Source organism: Ambystoma mexicanum, chromosome 11, assembly GCF_040938575.1.
Source record: "Ambystoma mexicanum isolate Mex_15411 chromosome 11, UKY_AmexF1_1, whole genome shotgun sequence".
NCBI lineage: Eukaryota > Metazoa > Chordata > Amphibia > Caudata > Ambystomatidae > Ambystoma > Ambystoma mexicanum.
The window spans coordinates 1,222,584,427-1,222,603,190 of record NC_090934.1 but is presented as its reverse complement, the minus strand read 5'-3'; the positions used below and the strand labels follow the sequence as shown (position 1 = coordinate 1,222,603,190).

Genomic DNA, 18,764 nt, shown 5'->3' with positions numbered 1-18,764 from the left:
AGCTCTCCTACAGAAGGGTGCAGTGGAGGAGGTACCAGCCGTGGACAGAGGCTTGGGCTGTTACTCCCAATACTTCCTAGTTCCAAAGAAAGGGGCAGGGTTCTGTCCCATGCTTGAACTCAGGGCCTTGAAGGTTCAGGAAGGTGACATAGAGGGAAATTAGCCAGGCTCTTCAGTCTCAGGACTGGCTGGTGTCTCTGGATCTTCAGGACGCTTATTTCACTGTGCCAATCCACTCACAGCACATGTGGTTCATGAGGTTCATCATAGGGGACACTCATTATCAGTTCAAGGTGCTCCCCTTTCATCTGACTTCCGTGCCCATGGTATTCACCAAGCTGATGTCAGTAGTGCCAGCCCTCCTCAGGAGATCTGGAGTCTTTGTAGTCCCGTACTTAGATGACTGGCTGATCCAAGTTTGTCCTGCAGCAATTTCCAAGGTATCTCGAGAACACTTGCTCGTTGCTGCATGCCTGGGCTTCTCCCTGAATTTCAAGAATTCGCAGATTGAGAAAGGACGAGGGTCAGCACTGTGGATCAAATGCTCCAGTGATGCTTAATAATGTAATTGTATATGTATATAGTTTCCTCTTTACATTGGAGAATGTGCCCCATTAGCTTAATGTTACAATTGTAAATCACCTGTGTCTTTTATATTATTGTCGATTTGTTTTGTTTTGTTCCTGGTCTATGTCCCACTTTTTCTACACACTCTATGACTGGTTCACCGCTACCCGTCAGTGTTGTGCTATTGTAGAGGCACCCTTCGGGGGGAATGCCTCTGCCATCTGTAAATGTTGTAGTCTAAGTCATTCATTGGAAATGGACATCCGAGATCTTCAAATAAATTCAAAAATAGAAAGGGTTTTTCTCTGGATGGGCTAAATTTTCTGCAAAGAAATAATTGGTACCAAGCTGTCTGGGTTTTCTTTGCATGTGTGTTTTGAAGGAGAGATGGCTGTCAATGTGGAATCCCAGGGACTTGGTGCATGGGGTCAGTAGCAGGGTGAAGCCCTCTAGATACCTAGCGAATACTCAGGTCTCGCTGTGGTTGTTTTTCAGTGTTATTGGAGAGGAGGAGATATTTGTTTTTGCGGGTGTACATGTACTCACTAGAACCCTAATGGAGCATAACTATTGCACTTGCCAGAGATCCCGTGCCGCACTTACTTGAGAAGAACGCCATACTTCTTGTTGCGGAAGTCCCGATAGGCCACCCACGGCTGCACGGTTAATCGCTCCGGGAAACATCCTTCCACTTTGAAGATGGCCGCCGCGTCTTCAGGCAAGATGACGTTCACACTCTCATAGTATCCAATCTTCTCCCTGAAAAATCAAAGGGCAATGGTGGGACAGAGGCAGCACATCAGAAGTGAGAATGTGTAGGACAGGAAACAATGGTACTGGTTGAAGTGTCTCGACAAGCATCTGGTTGTATACCTTCTTATCTGAAGCGCGCTCGAGGTAGGAGGAGAGTTAAACAATACTTTTTAGATTTTCTGGAAGAAGTAAAAATAAAATGTGCTTTAGAAAGGACACATGGACCAGGCTGCCTCTGAATGTTGTATTTTAAGTCATCTGTGACTATGATGTGGCACATACTTACCATGCTTCAGGCTGGGTTCCACAGGGAATCTAAAACCTTTGGCAGATACATTTGTTCTCAAAATTATGGTGTATGTGTACGTGTTAAAGAACCCTGCTGTCCTCCACGCATTGGCTGTCAGAAAGTATTGAACATCTGGGCTCGCGTTACGTAAAGGATGGTAGCATACCACCGTGGTTGTACTGCCCGCGTCCAAGCAAAGCACCAACTTACCCATCACGACATGTATCAGACTCACAGAAAACGTGGGATAAAAGGTTATCGAGTACCAAGTATAAGTGGGGATTCTGGTGAAGAACTGGGTACAGGTATGTTTGTCCCATTACCTGGCCACTGTTAGCACTTCAATTTCATCCACTTCAGTAGCCTGCCTAATTGCTCCATATCCGAGGCGGGCTCCGGTCTCACAAGCCTCCTGGGCATTTTTCAATGGAGACAGCACGCTGCTTAGTGTTTGAAGAGGAGAGACAGGGGTATCTCTTAAAGCAGTGATGCCGCCTTGAAAAATCAGGGGATCAAGCAGCTGGCCAATTGGCAATTTGCCTGAGAAGGTTATTAGCTAGTTCATCCCTGCTTGCTCCAAACCACTTTCAAATAACAATATGTATTCACTGCGGTGATTTGCTTCAGTATTTCTTGTCCCATGCTGTTTTATGAAATGTCGTCAGCCTCTTCAGATGGCAAGAAGTGCATTCTCCAGGGCGAAGTGCAAATGGTGCACGTTACACAACAGACATGGGGCCACGCTCGAGGCCTTAAATGATTCAGCTGAAAAACACATTTAGGAGAATGCTTTAATGACAATAGGAGGTGGTCCTGTTCTATTCTAAGCTTGGGTCGAATGCCTTTACATTGCAACAGACTGCTATATATCACCAAAGCGAATTTTGCTTGTGGACAGTGCACCGTTTGTATCGTTAATGAGTACTAAGTACTATTTTTGGGGTGCAAGTTAGGAATGGCCCTTGGAACACATGGGTAACTTCTATACCTGAAGCCTGTATGGTCCAGGCAGAGAATGTTCCTGTCTGCTCCCTTCACTCCAGACTATATGTCAAGCTCTGCAACGATTCCTGCAATACACCTTATAGGAACCTACCTAAGAACACTAATCATCTCATACTCTGTTTAGATTTGATAGGTCATTTATAACGCGCTTAATACTCGGAGTTTCTAAGTGCGGACCTGGGGATCGAACCTGTGTTGCTCCGTGTCGTCTTGCTTCCAAGGCGAGCACGTTGCTGCTGAGCTAAGGGGCTGTCTCAAGCTGACATGCTAAGCTGCAATGAAGTGAGGTGCAGCATGACCACATCCGCTGTTCCAACAGGAGTCTCTGGATGATAGCTCAGGGGCAACGTGCTCACCTTGGAAGCAAGACGTCATGGAGCACCACAGTTGATCCCCGGGTCCGCGCTTAGAAACCTCTGGGTACTAAGCGCATTATGAATAACCTATCATATCATAACACTGGTGACAGATGCAGTGAACAATGCTGTATTATGTAAGATTTGCAATTATATTCTGTTGCTAACAGCTCACTCAACCAAACTGTGCAATACGATTCTCCAGCTGTATCCTTGTCTCCAGACAACAAACATTACACAAATCAAGAAGCACTAAACTACCCAGATCTACTTCGCACAGTCGCTACCTCTCCATACCTCTCCATACCCTAGATTAACCTGCATGCAGCCACAACACCCAGCAAAACACTGATCCCTTTCACTCTCAAAACATGGGCCCACCTGGGCAATTATAAAGTGATGCCTGACTTGCACAGATGAACTAATAGCAGCCTTTGGTGTCTTCCCACCAAAAACTCAAAATGCAAGGAAGCCACATGAGTGGCAAAAGCGGTTTATAGTGATATTACCGAATTACATTTCAAATGTATTTTTTTGGGGGGTTTTTTGTTCGAAATGGGGGGTTCCCCCAACCCCCCTTTTTTCAAATTTTTGTGTTGTTTTCCACCTTTTTTGTTGTTGCAGAACCCAAAAAAACATATAAATAAAAAAAGAAAACATTTTGAAAAAAAAATTGACATTTTTTTTTCTCGACATTATGACTTTCGACATAATGTTTTTGACTTTTTCATCACTGCACACCGGCAAAAGCCATGCCATAGCAAGGCTCAGTAACATAACCTGCATTTGAGTACCTGTTTTGTATGGCGTCCTATTCTAGGTCCAGAATGTGCTTGTTTGCGTTGTATTGCATTGTTTAAAGTGGACCTGGTGTTCTTGTGGAGGGTGGAGAGGAGTGGGGGGAGGATAATTGCACCATGCCAGAAACAGAAGACCAAGGACTCTACTAGCTCAACTCTTCGTTCCACCGCGGGGCATGCAGTGCTTTCCATTGGAGTAGGAGTTGAAAGAGGGCTCCCAAAGGGTGCCTCTACAATAGCACAACACTGACGGGTAGCGGTGAACCAGTCATAGAGTGTGTAGAAAAAGTGTGACATAGACCAGGAACAAAACAAAACAAACCGAAAATAATATAAAAGAAACAGGTGACTTAAAATTGTAACATTAAGCTAATGGGGCGCGTGCTCCAATGTAAAGAGGAGAACTATATACATATACAATTACATTATTAAGCATCACTGGAGCATATGATCCACAGTCCTGACCCTCGTCCCTGGTGATGGCACAAATTTGGCTTGAAATTATAGAGTATAGTTGATAAACATGTAAAAGGTTTGGCCCTCCTTTGAAACAAAAAATAGGTGTTAACCCAGGGACGTTCCCTGCATTTGCCATATGTTGGGGAGAACATACACTTCCAATTAGCAGCACTCTAGTTTGGCCCTGTCATGGAAAAACAAGTCCTGATGCTTCCTCTACAATATAATATCCATAGCTACTCTCATATAGTGTACTTTATGACTTCACTTATTCCCAGGTTCTGGTAACTGGTGGCATTATTTCAATCAACGTTGCTCATTTTGTCGATCTCGCCAACCAAACTGCGCGATTGTACCCAAAAATTCAATTCTGTATTCAATTTAGTTTCAGCATCATAGATATTTCTATCCCTGAACAAAAACTCTTCCCCTTAGCAAAATAAATGTGTGGTTTACACACTAAATAAGAATGGACCTGTGAGTCACTGACATGATAATAATCTGGAATTTGGATCATATTGGAAACTACTATTTTATATGTTGTTTTTCTAATGACTTCACTTTCTGTGTCTCCCAATACCTTTCCCCTTCAAGTCTCTTTTCTTTTGCACTATACTAATTATTTGGGATGGATTATTCATGCACAGGCCTTACCAAGGATAAGTTGTAAAACTGTGAGAAATATTGTTCCCATCCTCAGAGAATGTATAGGTGTGACCAAGGACTGGTTGTAATACTTTGAGACATATTGTTTTTTTCACTAGATATATACTTGCCTTGAAAAGGACCAGAAAGTGGTAGAAACGCGTGTTGGCTAAGGCACGTTGACTTTGCTAAGGGGAAGAGTTTTTGTTTAGGGTTGTAAATATCTATGATGCAGAAACAATACAATTCTGAATGGAATTTTTTGGGACAATCGCGTAGTTTCGTTGGTGTATTTTGTTATAATTATATTATGAAAATGGGATAGACTTTCAAAAGGGATGACCTTGAAGTCATTTTATGGCCAATTCAATCATTGAGATTATGAGATGGAAGCAAGCCCAACCCTTTTCCTATGGGAACATTTGGAAATACCACACAAAAGAGGCCCAGTGTGCAGCCGCCTACCGGGAAATCTCCAGAGTTCCCTATAGGCCAGCCTACCCCTGATAGGATTTATACATTGGGAAGGTCAACTTTCAGTATTACTTGAGGTCCACTATCTATTGGATGTCGACCTTTAGATATAGAACCCAATGAACATGCCTTTTCCTTTAGGCAATGTATGTATTTTGTCCGTTTTTGAAACAAGAATCGTGTTATCAATCACCAAGTTGATTCATTTGCTCCCGCACGCACACACATGCACACACAGTTACTATGTGGGTAGATTAACATACTTTGTACCCCATCTTCAACACAGGCAGCTTGATGTACACTTCCTCTTATAGAAACATGTATGATTTAAAACCAGAATGTCCTCAGTCTCTGCACTTAAGGTTCAATGCCTAAACATAATGACATGTCTAAACCTCTTCACTTTCTTCACTGGAGGCGGGGGGGGGTGGGTGAACACTTACCCACATCCCTGGGTCGCAGATGGCCTGGTAACCTCCCAGACTCCAAAGTGTAGTTCGAGTTTTTATTGAAAAAATAAGATCAAATATTCTGACTTGTAACAGATAGACCCAGGATTGGGGTCACACTAGTGCACGCCCCTCTTTGGTCTACTCGTGGACTCCCATCTCCCTAGCCTGGGATTCCCTAAAGCCCTGAGTGGCAACTAGCGATCAGTAATACCTACTCTGTATAAACTAGCTCAGAGAGGGCCTAAAAGCTAAGGCCTTCACTATTGTTTCCATTTGGGGTTCGCCTATCCTAACTTTCCCAGGTCACATTGTGGAATGATGTTTTCTCTGTATTGTTCCTTACCATGTACTCTGCTTCTTTCTTTCTATCTCCACTCACTCTCACCTGCTCCATTCACTGATGGTCCCTTTTCTACTCTTGACTCCACTCTATTCCTGATCCTCTTCCCTCTTTATTGACCAACTCCTCCTTTTCTATCTCCATCCACTCCACTCCTCTGTCCCTCTGATGTTCATGCACTCTCCTCCCTCCTCTCCCCTCTTCTCTCCTTTCTCTGCTCCGCCCTTCTTCTCTAACCTCTCCCCTATCTCCTCTCACCCACTCTCCTCTACTCTCACTTCTCTCCTCACTCTAGTCTCCCTTCTCTCCTCGCTCCTCTCTACAATATCCCTCCTTTTCATCTCTCTGTGCTCACACTCACCCCTCTCTCTCTACACCAAGCCCCACTCACACAATCCATCAATCACTCACTCTATCACAGGCTCACTCTCACTATCTGGTACCACTTTCTCTCACTACCAACAACTCACCTTTAACAATCTCTGGCACAATTTCCTCAACGCTCCGCTCCACCACCGATTCACCACCTAGTTTCTTGTCCACCTCCTCTCCTCTCCTCCAATGATGTCAAACTGTCTGCTATGATTAAAAGAGGTTTTAGACCAGCATGTCTTGTTCCAATCTAGTGATAATGCAGCCTTTACAGATGACCTAAGCACCCAACTACTTCAAAGTCAATTGCATATCAAGAACTGTAAAGGCCAGGACATGTACTGCCCTAGAAGAATTTGTGAAGGTTAGCTCTGATATTGCACTTAGAAGATGCCTTTCATGGAACTTAGAAAATATATGGTACGACTATGTTACGCTCACCTGGTATCCACGGGGATGCCACCCAGCTGCGAGGACTCTGGTGCCCTTCTCAGCCGCTCCCTGGTATAATCAGCAGGGAGGTTCTGCCTGGAAAACTGGTGGGCAATGTTCAAGACTGGGCAACTGGGGTAAGAGCATCCCAACACCCTATATGCCCACAGCCCCTCCCCGGACCTTTCCGCACCTTGTTATGGGTTTTGGCGTGCTCTCCGTCCTGCCTTCTTGGCAGGGGCGCGTTGTCCTTTGTAGGTGAGTGCGATCTAGTTACTTCACTGATACTGCCCTTTAGAGTCTTTCAGGTAGGTCTTATTACTGTTATACTTTAAGCCTTTCTTGGATTCAATAATGTCTTTTCTCTCTCCTTAGGTGTGCGGAAGTTCGCTGTGGAACGTTGGCTGAATTTGGACTCACCTGCAGGTGATGGTGTTTCGAGAGCACCTTGATGCGGTAAGTAGGCGCTATGCGCAGCGCTATGATGCCTTGCCTTTGCTAACCTGTTGTCTTTTGTTCCCGTAGGTTGCGGTGCTCACCCGGAGCAAGAAGTCCCAAGGCGGTGCTGGTCGATGGGCGACTTGAGAGGTAAGCTGCCGGCACAATTGTAAATATCTAATGTCTTGTTTCTCTCCTTTTGCAGATCCGATGGTCCGGGAGGCTCGCTGTTCCTTGGATGCTGTTTGCAGGAGCAGAGGGCATCTAGCGGTGGAATCACAGGTAAGCTGCTGCTAATAACGATGTCCCTTTTGTTTTTTTAGGTGCTGTTCTTCCGAGGTTCGCAGATGCTGCTGAACACGATGAGCGTCACGTTGCAGGATTGCAAAGCAACGCGAAGCGTGTTCTCCAAGTCGGGTGTGGTTTAAATAGCATCAAGAAAGTAGTCCAAGTAAAATAGTCCCTAGGTTACCACACCCAAAACACTAAACCGCATAGCTTGGTTCCAAGGAGCCAAGCTATGTGGATGCCTCCATGTTGACTGGCATTGAAATAAAGTAGTTCCCAAGCACACGTCTTCATTAAGTATGAGCCTGGTGCCAAAGGCACCAGGACTTGCCCCAAGAGGGCCTAGGCAAAGGATGCCTAGGCTTTTTGGGGGCCCGAGCCGAGACCCCTCCTGGCCCAAGGGGCCTGCCGGGGGGGGGTTTCAGGAAGTGGGTTGTGACAGCACTCCCCCCCAAGGCCCCTCTCAAAGTGTTCCTTCTGTCCGGCCCTGGTTTAGCTGGAAAGTTGCGATGATATGTTCTGATCGGACGTGGTGCATGAATGTTTTCACAGGGTTCCCAGGATCTGTCTTGGGGTCCAAATCCTTTCCAATCGACTAGGTAGTATAACCTTCCCCTCGAATACTTGCAATCCAAGATAGTTCTGTCTTCGAATTCTGGTTCTCCGTCAATAAGTATGGGTTTTGGTGGTGTCCCAATCCGTGTACAGGGCTGCATTGGTTTTAATAGGGACACATAAAATACTGGGTGAATCTGTAGGTTAGGTGGCAAGCCTAGTTTGACGGCCGCTGGATTGATAATTGCCTTGATGGTCTAAGGACCTAAGTACCTGGGTTGAAAAGTCCGGGTTCCCTTGATGGGTACAAACTTGGCAGCCAGCCAAACCTTGTCTCCTACCTGATAGTCTGGGGCCTTTTTCCGGTGTTGGTCCGCAAATTGCTTTTGTTTTTCTTTGGCGAAAATAAGATGTTCTTTGGCCTTTCTGAAAGCCTGAGTGATGGTGTGAAGAGTTTTTACTGCTGGCATTTCCAAATTTGTTGGGACATCTACTTCTGAGGTATGTGGGTGTCTACGATAAAGGGTATAAAAGGGTGTTTGTCTGGTACTGGAGTGCAAAGAGTTGTTATATGCATACTCGGCTATCCATAACAAATCTTTCCAGTCTCTTAGTTCATGGTGTAACATGCACCGTAGGAATTGTTTAAGAGTCTGTTTGGTCCTCTCAGTCTGACCGTCCGTTAGGGGGTGATGGCTAGTGGATAGCCTGATGTCAATTTGTGTCATTGCACAACATTTTTTCCAGAAGTTGGAGATGAACTGGCTACCTCGATCGGAGATCAGGACTGATGGGAAGCCATGCAGTCTTACAATACCATCCAGGAACACTTTGGCTAGAGTGGGTGCGTCAGGGAGGCCTTTGAGTGGAAAAAAGTGTGCCATCTTTGATAACAAGTCCACGACTACCAGGATGGTGTTAAACCGTTGACTGGGAGATAGGTCAGTGATGAAATCGAGGGAAAGAGTGGGCCAAGGAGTGGGAGGAATGTCTAAAGGTTGCAGAAGACCGGATGGTTTTTGTTTTTGCGACTTGTTTTGCGCACAGACTCTGTAGGACTGAACATATTGGATGACATCCTTACGCCAGGCAGGCCACCAGAAGTTCTTTTTTACCTTGGCTAGAGTCTTGGTGATTCCTGGGTGCCCTTTGATCAGGGAATCATGATAACTAGCAACAATTTATTGTTGTAAGTCTTTGGTGGGTACATTCAACCGATCCTTAAAAAAGGGTAAGTGATCTTTAATGGAATATTGTTCTCCTTGCGCTTGCCATGCGAGGAAGGCATCTGGGCTCATGGTTTGTTGAATCTTATCCCTCAGTTCAACTTGGGTTAAGGCTGTAGTGAGGCCCAAGAGCTTGTCTTCCGGTATGATGGGGACTGGATCTGGGGGCATATATATCAAGTCATCAGTGCCTGCACGAGAGAGTGTGTCAGCTTTTCCATTATTGACCCCTGGTCGAAAAGTGATGACATAGTCGTATTCGGCGAAGAAAAGGGCCCACCGCAATTGGCGTGAAGACTGGGCTTTAGCTGTCTTCAGGTATTGCAGGTTTCGGTGGTCTGTGATAACTGTAATGCTGTGTCTGGCCCCCAGAAGGTAGTGCCGCCAGGCCTTAAAGGCGGATTTGATCGCCAAGAGTTCTTTGTCCGTGATGGCATAATTCATCTCCGGGGGAGAACATTTCTTCGACCAAAAGGCCACTGAATGTAGCTGGCCTGTTACTGGATCTCTTGGCTAGAGGACAGCTCCCATTGCTATGCTGGAAGTGTCTGTTTCCACTTTATAAGGAAGATCGGGGTGAGGATATCGCAGGATTGGCGCAGAGGTGAACCTTTTCTTGAGTTCCTGAAAAGCCTTCTCTGCTTCTTCGGTCCAGGCAAATTTCTTGTTGTTTTTTCTTAGCAATATGGTGATCGGGTGTACGACCTGTGAGAAGTCTGGTATGAACCGGCGATAGAAGTTTGCAAAGCCCAACATGCTGTGTACCCCTTTTACTGACGTTGGTGATGGCCATTTCAAAACGGCGTCCACTTTATGCGGGTCCATTCTGATGCCTCCTGGAGTAAGAATAAAACCCAGAAACTCAACTTCGGTGACTTGAAAAAAGCACTTCTCCAGCTTTGCATATAAACAATGTTTCCGGAGCTTGGAGAGGACTGAACGGACGTGCTTGATGTGATCCTGTTTTGAAGTTGAGTACACTAAGATATCATCTATGTACACTAGGGCGCAGACATCAATTAACTCTCTCAAAACGTCATTCATAAAATACTGAAACGCTGCAGGAGCATTGCATAACCCAAAGGGCATGACTTGATATTCGAACAAACCATATTTGGTGTGGAAAGCAGTTTTCCATTTTTCTCCGCTTCTGACCCGCACCAGGTGGTATGCTCCTCGAAGGTCCAGTTTGGTGTAAATTTGGGCATCTTTGACCTGGTCCAGTATTTCTGGGATGAGCGGCAAGGGGTAACAGTTCTTTACAGTGATCTGGTTTAATGCGTGGTATTCAATACAGGTTCTTAGGTCCCCTTCTTTTTTCAGTATGAACAACAAAGGACTAGCTGCAGGGGACTTGGATGGGCAGATGAATCCATTTGTGAGGTACTGGTCTAAATAAGCCTTCAGATGAAGGTTTTTGGGTACCGTGAGAGCATAGATTCTGCCGCAAGGAACCTGAGCACCGGGAACAAGGTCGATCTGGCAGTCATAGGGCCTGTGCGGCGGCAGCATGTTTGCTTGGTCCTTCTGGAATACATCCTGGAAATCTTGGTATTCCTCAGGCAAGGTACTAGTCACTCCCAAAGTTGCCACTTCAGGAGTCGTAGAAATACTGAAAGCAGGTTTCTGTTCTTGGTAATAACAGGCTGGAGAGCAGTCGGTGGGAAAGGTTAATTTTCTTGCCCGCCAGTCAATCAAAGGGTTCTGAGCAACTAACCATGGCATCCCTAGTATGAGCCGGAATTGAGGTGCCTTGATGAGATCGAACGAGATAAATTCCCGATGACCGTCCTGGCACAGCAAGGTTATCTCGGCTGTGTGCTGGGTTACGGGTCCGGAAGCAATTTCTGTCCCATCCACCGTGGTTACCTTGTCTGTAGTCGGCTTGGAACACAGGGGAAGCCCCATCTCTGCAGCTAGGTCCTGATGTATATAATTCCCAACTGCTCTGCTGTTGATATATGCTTCAATGGCATGAATTCTTGACGACCCTTGGTTATTAATTAAGATCACCGGAATTGCAAAGTGTGAGGTCGGTGGCTCTTTTCCCTCACTCGACAAACTGACCTCTACGTTTGCCGAGCTGGGCAGTTTCCCGACTGACACTCCTTCTCTTCATCTTTTTCCGTGGCTCCAACGATCTTCCTCAGAGGTTTCACTGGGCAGTCCTTCAGGAAATGCCCTGACTTTCCACAGTACAGACATAGTTGTTGTTATCTCCTTTTATCTTGCTCTTGTTTTGTTAGTGGGGGTCATACCCCTCCGATTTGCATGGGCTCCACAGTATTTTCTTGCACTCGAGTTACATTGTCTCTAGGCCGAACGTACACTGGCCGAGGGTCCATTTTAGAACGGTCTGCTTTTCGGTCTTGCAACTGGTGGTCCAGTTGCACAACCAAGTCTATGAATTCAGAACAATCTCTGGGAGGATTAACCACTTGAGCTAGAACATCTTTTAATTCGCCTCGTAAGCCCCAATGAAACAACGTGGTTCTTTTGTTTTCAGGCCACCTAGCTTCAACAACCAATCGGTTGAAAGTAGCGATGTACATTAACAAATCCTGATTCCCCTGTCGGAGGGAAAGGAGTTCATTGTCCACAGCTTGTTCTCGGGTATGGCGAGCAAAGAGTTTTTCCATTTCCCTCTGAAAGTCTCCAAAGTTATGTAATAAAGGGTCACCAATGGTACCGACCAATCTGCGGCGCTGCCACTTAGGTATGATAAAACAAAGGCTACCTGGGCTTGGTCATTTGGGAATGCTCCCGGCCTGCAAAGAAAATGAAGGCGACACTGATTCATGAAAGCTGCATATTTTCGTGGATCACCAGCAAACCTCTACGGTGGTGCCAAAGGAACTGTATCTGGTAAGACAACTTGTACCGGAGTAGAGACAGTGGATGACATGCTAGGATTTTGCATTGGTGGGTTCTCCCAGGTAGAGGTGTCTGACCCGCTTGTGATTGCAAGACTTGCCTGCTGATATCTTCGGTACGCTCTTTAGTCACCAATAAGTCTCTCTGGAGAGCGTTAGTCTCCTGTCTGGCAGAGTGAACCTCGGCACGAAGTTCCGCCAACAATTGGGCCAATTGGTCTAATTCTGATGTTTCCATGGTGCCCAGGTGGATTGGTTTGGCAGTCTTCGCATTCTGTTACGCTCACCTGGTATCCAAGGGGACGCCACCCAGCTGCAGGGACTCTGGTGCCCTTCTCAGCCGCTCCCGGGTATAATCAGCGGGGAGGTTCTGCCTGCAAAACAGGTGGGCAATGTTCAAGACTGGGCAACTGGGGTAAGAGCCTCCCATCACCCCGTATGCCAGCATCCCCTCCCCGGACCTTTCCTCACCTTGTTATGGGTTTTGGCGTGCTCTCCGTCCTGCCTTCTTGGCAGGGGCGCGTTGTCCTTTGTGGGTGAGTGCGATCTAGTTACTTCACTGATGCTGCCCTTTAGAGTCTTTCAGGTAGGTCTTATTACTGTTATACTGTAAGCCTTTCTTGGATTCAATAATGTCTTTTCTCTCTCCTTAGGTGCGCAGAAGTTCGCTGTGGAACGTTGGCTGAATTTGGACTCACCGGCAGGTGATGGTGTTTCGAGAGCGCCTTGATGCGGTAAGTAGGCGCTATGCACAGCACTATGATGCCTTGCCTTTGCTAACCTGTTGTCTTTTGTTCCCGTAGGTTGCGGTGCTCACCGGGTGCAAGAAGTCCCAAGGCGCTGCTGGTCGATGGGCGACTTGATAGGTAAACTGCCGGCACAATTGTAAATGTCTAATGTCTTGTTTCTCTCCTTTTGCAGATCCGATGGTCCGGGAGGCTCGCTGTTCCTTGGATGCTGTTTGCAGGAGCAGAGGGCATCTAGCGGTGGAATCACAGGTAAGCTGCTGCTAAGAACGATGTCCCTTTTGTTTTTTCAGATGCTGTTCTTCCGAGGTTTGCAGATGCTGCTGAACACGATGAGCGTCACTTTGCAGGATTGCAAAGTAACGCGAAGCGTGTTCTCCAAGTCGGGTGTGGTTTAAATAGCATCAAAAAAGTAGTCCAGGTAAAATAGTCCCTAGGCTACCACACCCAAAACACTATACTGCATAGCTTGGTTCCAAGGAGCCAAGCTATGTGGATGCCTCCATGTTGGCTGGCATTAAAATAAAGTAGTTCCCAAGTTCAAGTCATCTTTAAGTATGAGCCTGGCGCCAAAGGCGCCAGGACTGGCCCCAAGAGGGCCTAGGCAAAGGATGCCTAAGCTTGTTGGGGGCCCGAGCCGAGACCCCTCCTGGCCCATGGGCCTGCCGGGGGGTTTCAGGAAGTGGGTCGTGACAGACTACGAGGATAAACTGTCTATTGCACTTAGGAAATCCTATGATGCCCATAACTAAGGCAACCTGTCTGCCACACATCTAAAACATACTAGGATTGCTGGTCTATTTACTCCTAGAGGACTTTGAGGGTAGCCTGTCTTTATTGCCTAAAATAGCCTATGAGGGTAGCTTGTATTTTCACACACAGGATCGGATCGCACACAGATGATCGGATCGCACAACAGGTTCAAAGATAATCTCCATCTGAGTTTAAGGTATGTATAGACGCACCACTTCAGCGGACATCTGCCACAGGCATGGCTTTCCATCCATGCAATTTAGAAAGCAGCTATGACTACAAAAAATGTGGTCTTGCTGGACACATAACGGTTTTCGCCTCCTTACACCAGATTTGCCTCAACACGTCTGCCTTTAAAATACAGCGGCAAACTATCACTATATTCAGTCTACCTGGTCACATAACGAATCTCTTGCACAAGCGCACTGTCGTGACGTCCGTCAGCACTCATCCACATGCCAGACCTCTTGGGTTGCTTACTGGAACCTAGTAGCGCACCTAATTCCTAATTTTGGCCAAATGCACAGATGCGTCGCAAGACTTGTCTAAGAATTTTCCCACATCTGGACTTTCGGTCCCTGAGGGCACTCCCACCACAAGTGTGTTGAGGCCATAGAAATGGGAAAAGGTGCAATATAAAGGACTGCTACTTCTACTACTCTCTCCGCATCCCCCGGACCTTTCCTCACCTTGTTATGGGTTTTGGCGTGCTCTCCGTCCTGCCTTCTTGGCAGGGGCGCGTTGTCCTTTGTGGGTGAGTGCGATCTAGTTACTTCACTGATGCTGCCCTTTAGAGTCTTTCAGGTAGGTCTTATTACTGTTATACTGTAAGCCTTTCTTGGATTCAATAATGTCTTTTCTCTCTCCTTAGGTGCGCAGAAGTTCGCTGTGGAACGTTGGCTGAATTTGGACTCACCGGCAGGTGATGGTGTTTCGAGAGCGCCTTGATGCGGTAAGTAGGCGCTATGCGCAGCACTATGATGCCTTGCCTTTGCTAACCTGTTGTCTTTTGTTCCCGTAGGTTGCGGTGCTCACCGGGTGCAAGAAGTCCCAAGGCGCTGCTGGTCGATGGGCGACTTGATAGGTAAACTGCCGGCACAATTGTAAATGTCTAATGTCTTGTTTCTCTCCTTTTGCAGATCCGATGGTCCGGGAGGCTCGCTGTTCCTTGGATGCTGTTTGCAGGAGCAGAGGGCATCTAGCGGTGGAATCACAGGTAAGCTGCTGCTAAGAACGATGTCCCTTTTGTTTTTTCAGATGCTGTTCTTCCGAGGTTTGCAGATGCTGCTGAACACGATGAGCGTCACTTTGCAGGATTGCAAAGTAACGCGAAGCGTGTTCTCCAAGTCGGGTGTGGTTTAAATAGCATCAAAAAAGTAGTCCAGGTAAAATAGTCCCTAGGCTACCACACCCAAAACACTATACTGCATAGCTTGGTTCCAAGGAGCCAAGCTATGTGGATGCCTCCATGTTGGCTGGCATTAAAATAAAGTAGTTCCCAAGTTCAAGTCATCTTTAAGTATGAGCCTGGCGCCAAAGGCGCCAGGACTGGCCCCAAGAGGGCCTAGGCAAAGGATGCCTAAGCTTGTTGGGGGCCCGAGCCGAGACAACAGGTTCAAAGATAATCTCCATCTGAGTTTAAGGTATGTATAGACGCACCACTTCAGCGGACATCTGCCGCAGGCATGGCTTTCCATCCATGCAATTTAGAAAGCAGCTATGACTACAAAAAATGTGGTCTTGCTGGACACATAACGGTTTTCGCCTCCTTACACCAGATTTGCCTCAACACGTCTGCCTTTAAAATACAGCGGCAAACTATCACTATATTCAGTCTACCTGGTCACATAACGAATCTCTTGCACAAGCGCACTGTCGTGACGTCCGTCAGCACTCATCCACATGCCAGACCTCTTGGGTTGCTTACTGGAACCTAGTAGCGCACCTAATTCCTAATTTTGGCCAAATGCACAGATGCGTCGCAAGACTTGTCTAAGAATTTTCCCACATCTGGACTTTCGGTCCCTGAGGGCACTCCCACCACAAGTGTGTTGAGGCCATAGAAATGGGAAAAGGTGCAATATAAAGGACTGCTACTTCTACTACTCTCTCCGCATCCCCCCATTATCTTGCCGCAGTAGCAGTGAGACTATTTTTGGAATGTTCAATAATGTGAAATGTAGCAGAACAATATTGCAAACACTTCAGGTGTCTTCCCCAGGGCAGATTTGAGGCACTGGGCCCCGTGGCACCTGGAGGGTGGGTCATGGAGGCAGAGGCTAGATTGCATAGAGTTGCACAATAATGAACTTTAGGGACAAATGCTTCATTTTTTAAAGTTTTGTTTTTTCAGTTTTCTGTGTTTTGGGGGTCTATCTCTAGCTAGAGACAGCTGGGCCTCCTTGACAGGTTTTGCTGGCAATGGTGGTAATATTGAATGATAAAGCCTGAAGGTAATGTTGAAAATGATTGGGTTCAAGGTATTGGGCAATAACATGGGCAATGGGAAGGGACATTAAATGAGGTGATATCATGGAATAATTCCTACAGCATGCAGAACTATTTTGTGCATGTGCCCAGTGTTCTTACCCAACACACTTGAAATGTCACTGAACATCACAGACTTAAAGGAGTTCACCTTTTAATATCAGAACATACAAGGGGTTACCTTTTTTGGTAGGTGCTGCTTGTGGCACTTGAAAGACCCCTTAACTCAGACCTATCACCTCTACATCTCCTCCAGCTCCACATTGCCCTGTTGTAGAGCAGTGAATGGAAGTTGAGATGGAATAAGGGCAGGAAAGAGAGGGAGAAAGGTAGAGAAGGAGCAGGTAACATGAACACTGATGGGACAGGAAAGTGGAGAGTGGAGGAGGGCAGAAGCGTGAGGGGGAGATTGAGAGAGCGGGAAGGCAGGAGATAAGGTCATTGAAGGGACCCAGGTGAGGGTTAAAGGGTGAATGGATGCAGAAAATGAACGAGGACAGGAGAATGGGTCAAAGGTTAATGAGGTAAAAGAATGAGGGGAAATGCAGGGCAAAAAGGATGAAAGGGAGGGAAAATAAAGAGCAGGGGGTTCAGGAGTGTAAGGAGAATGGGGAATAATGGAAGTCTAAAGAGTCAGGGAGAAAAAAAGAGTGACAGAGGACAGGAGAAAGGGAGGGAAGGGAGGGAAGAGAGGGAAGGGAGGCAAGTGAGTGATGAATGGGGAGTGGAGGGGCAGCAATGTAAGCAAATGGTGTGTGATGTGGGTAAACGTGGGATGGAAAAAGGTAGTCAAGGCAGGAATTTGAGTATGTGAATAGCAGGAGAATGAGGAAGAAAACAGGAAATTTATGTGAAAGAACCTTTGGCAGAAATGGAGAAAGGAGGATTAAGGGAATGAGGAAAGAATAGGGGATGACAAAGTGTTCATAAAGAGCAGGAAAGAGAGGAAATTGCTGGTAAGGAAAAAAGAGGGGGCCAAAAAGAATGCTGTATGGGAGAAAAAGGAAGCAGGAGGGAAAGGAATAGAAATCGAGCATATTTGCGATGCAAGGTGAGCAGGTGCTTCCCGTAGATACCCACCTATACGCAGTCACAGCTGCAATAGATAAATGATCGGGGATACAATTAAAATGCAGCCACTTAGAGAAGGTTGTTTTGAAATGGACCAAAAAGATCGACATGGTTCACGAAAACTCCTTTTGTACAAGCTCTCCATGTCCACCAAGTTGGCAGCTAAACACACAGATGAAACCGAAGGTCGGGGAACAGGGCTGGGTATGTCTGTAGTGTGGCCAACCATCCCGCATTTTGCAGGACTGTCCCAATTTTATGGGCGTAGCCAGTGTCTCGCACACAGCCAGCTCGGGACAGGAATAAGGCCTGACTTTTCTCCTATGGAGCAGGATCAGCTGTCCAAAGTCTTCCCAGCTCATACTTTTTGTGTGACAGCTAAAATCACAGGTAAGTACAGTGCCTTTCCCACTGCCCCACCCCCCACCACCCGCAGGCTCAGCTTTGTGTCAACCTAATTTCAATAAACCGATTAGAGGTTGGTAGCCCAGACAAAGGGACGCCTGGGTAAGGAATGTTGTCCATTAGAAGGTGCAGTTGGTGGGTAAAAATACATGAGGGGAGGGAGTATAACACAGTATGCTTTGTAAAATAATGGCTCAAGCAGATTACCTTGTATTGAATTCTCTTTCTCTGTAAATACCTTTTTTAAACCAAATGATATTGTTTTTGTTGCCACATTCCTTTGCATGCTGCTACTGCAATCATGCATTCAGGGTGGTGAACATAAAGTTATGCGTGTCTTTTTTCTTCACCTATTTCTATAACAATGTTTATAATGTCAGGTTGGTTTCTTATGTGCTTTTGGGTACATTTCAAGGCATTGGTACAAAAACTAATTATTTCATTTTTGCAACCCACCCTTAATAAATATTTATGACCTATAACTGGGAAGATATGTACTCAAGTGCTTAAATCGCCGCCTGGGTCCAAATACTGATTTTGCCACTTTAATAAAAGGCGTGAGCCTGGACAAATCATTTAATATCACTGTGCCTGATCAGCTGACATTCGGTGTTGCTGGAAGGGATTAGTTTGCAACGTCTTTTAATATCTTTACCAATGGTGTCCTAGAGTATTGAAGACGGTTGTCACTGATTGTAATGTTATTTACTGTGATGTCTCTTCTGATCTTGTCCATATATATCGTGCAAAAGAGGGCCCTGCATATTTTTTGTTGAACAGGTCCGGAAGATAAATTAGAATGTCAGTGCGTTTTATGAATAACAGACCCACATCATTGTTATTTTGTTGTTCTGTGTATGTGTTCCGGAGCCTCTGGGAAGGGGGGTTGGCAAATGAGTTGGGGGGGGGGCAGAGGGCCCAAGCAGGTGTCCTTATTTTTGCTACTACACAGCAACATATTTCTTACTTTCATGACAT

General features: G+C 46.2%; 1 protein-coding gene across 1 annotated transcript in view; it reads right to left on the bottom strand.

Annotated features, from left to right (window-relative positions):
- CYP11A1 (cytochrome P450 family 11 subfamily A member 1) overlaps positions 1-18,764 on the bottom strand; it is a 212,364-nt gene that overhangs the window by 58,812 nt on the left and 134,788 nt on the right. Inside the window, exon 2 of the mRNA XM_069624588.1 lies at positions 1,171-1,326. Within this exon, the coding sequence (XP_069480689.1) occupies positions 1,171-1,326 (156 nt within the window). The remainder of the gene's footprint in view (positions 1-1,170; positions 1,327-18,764) is intronic.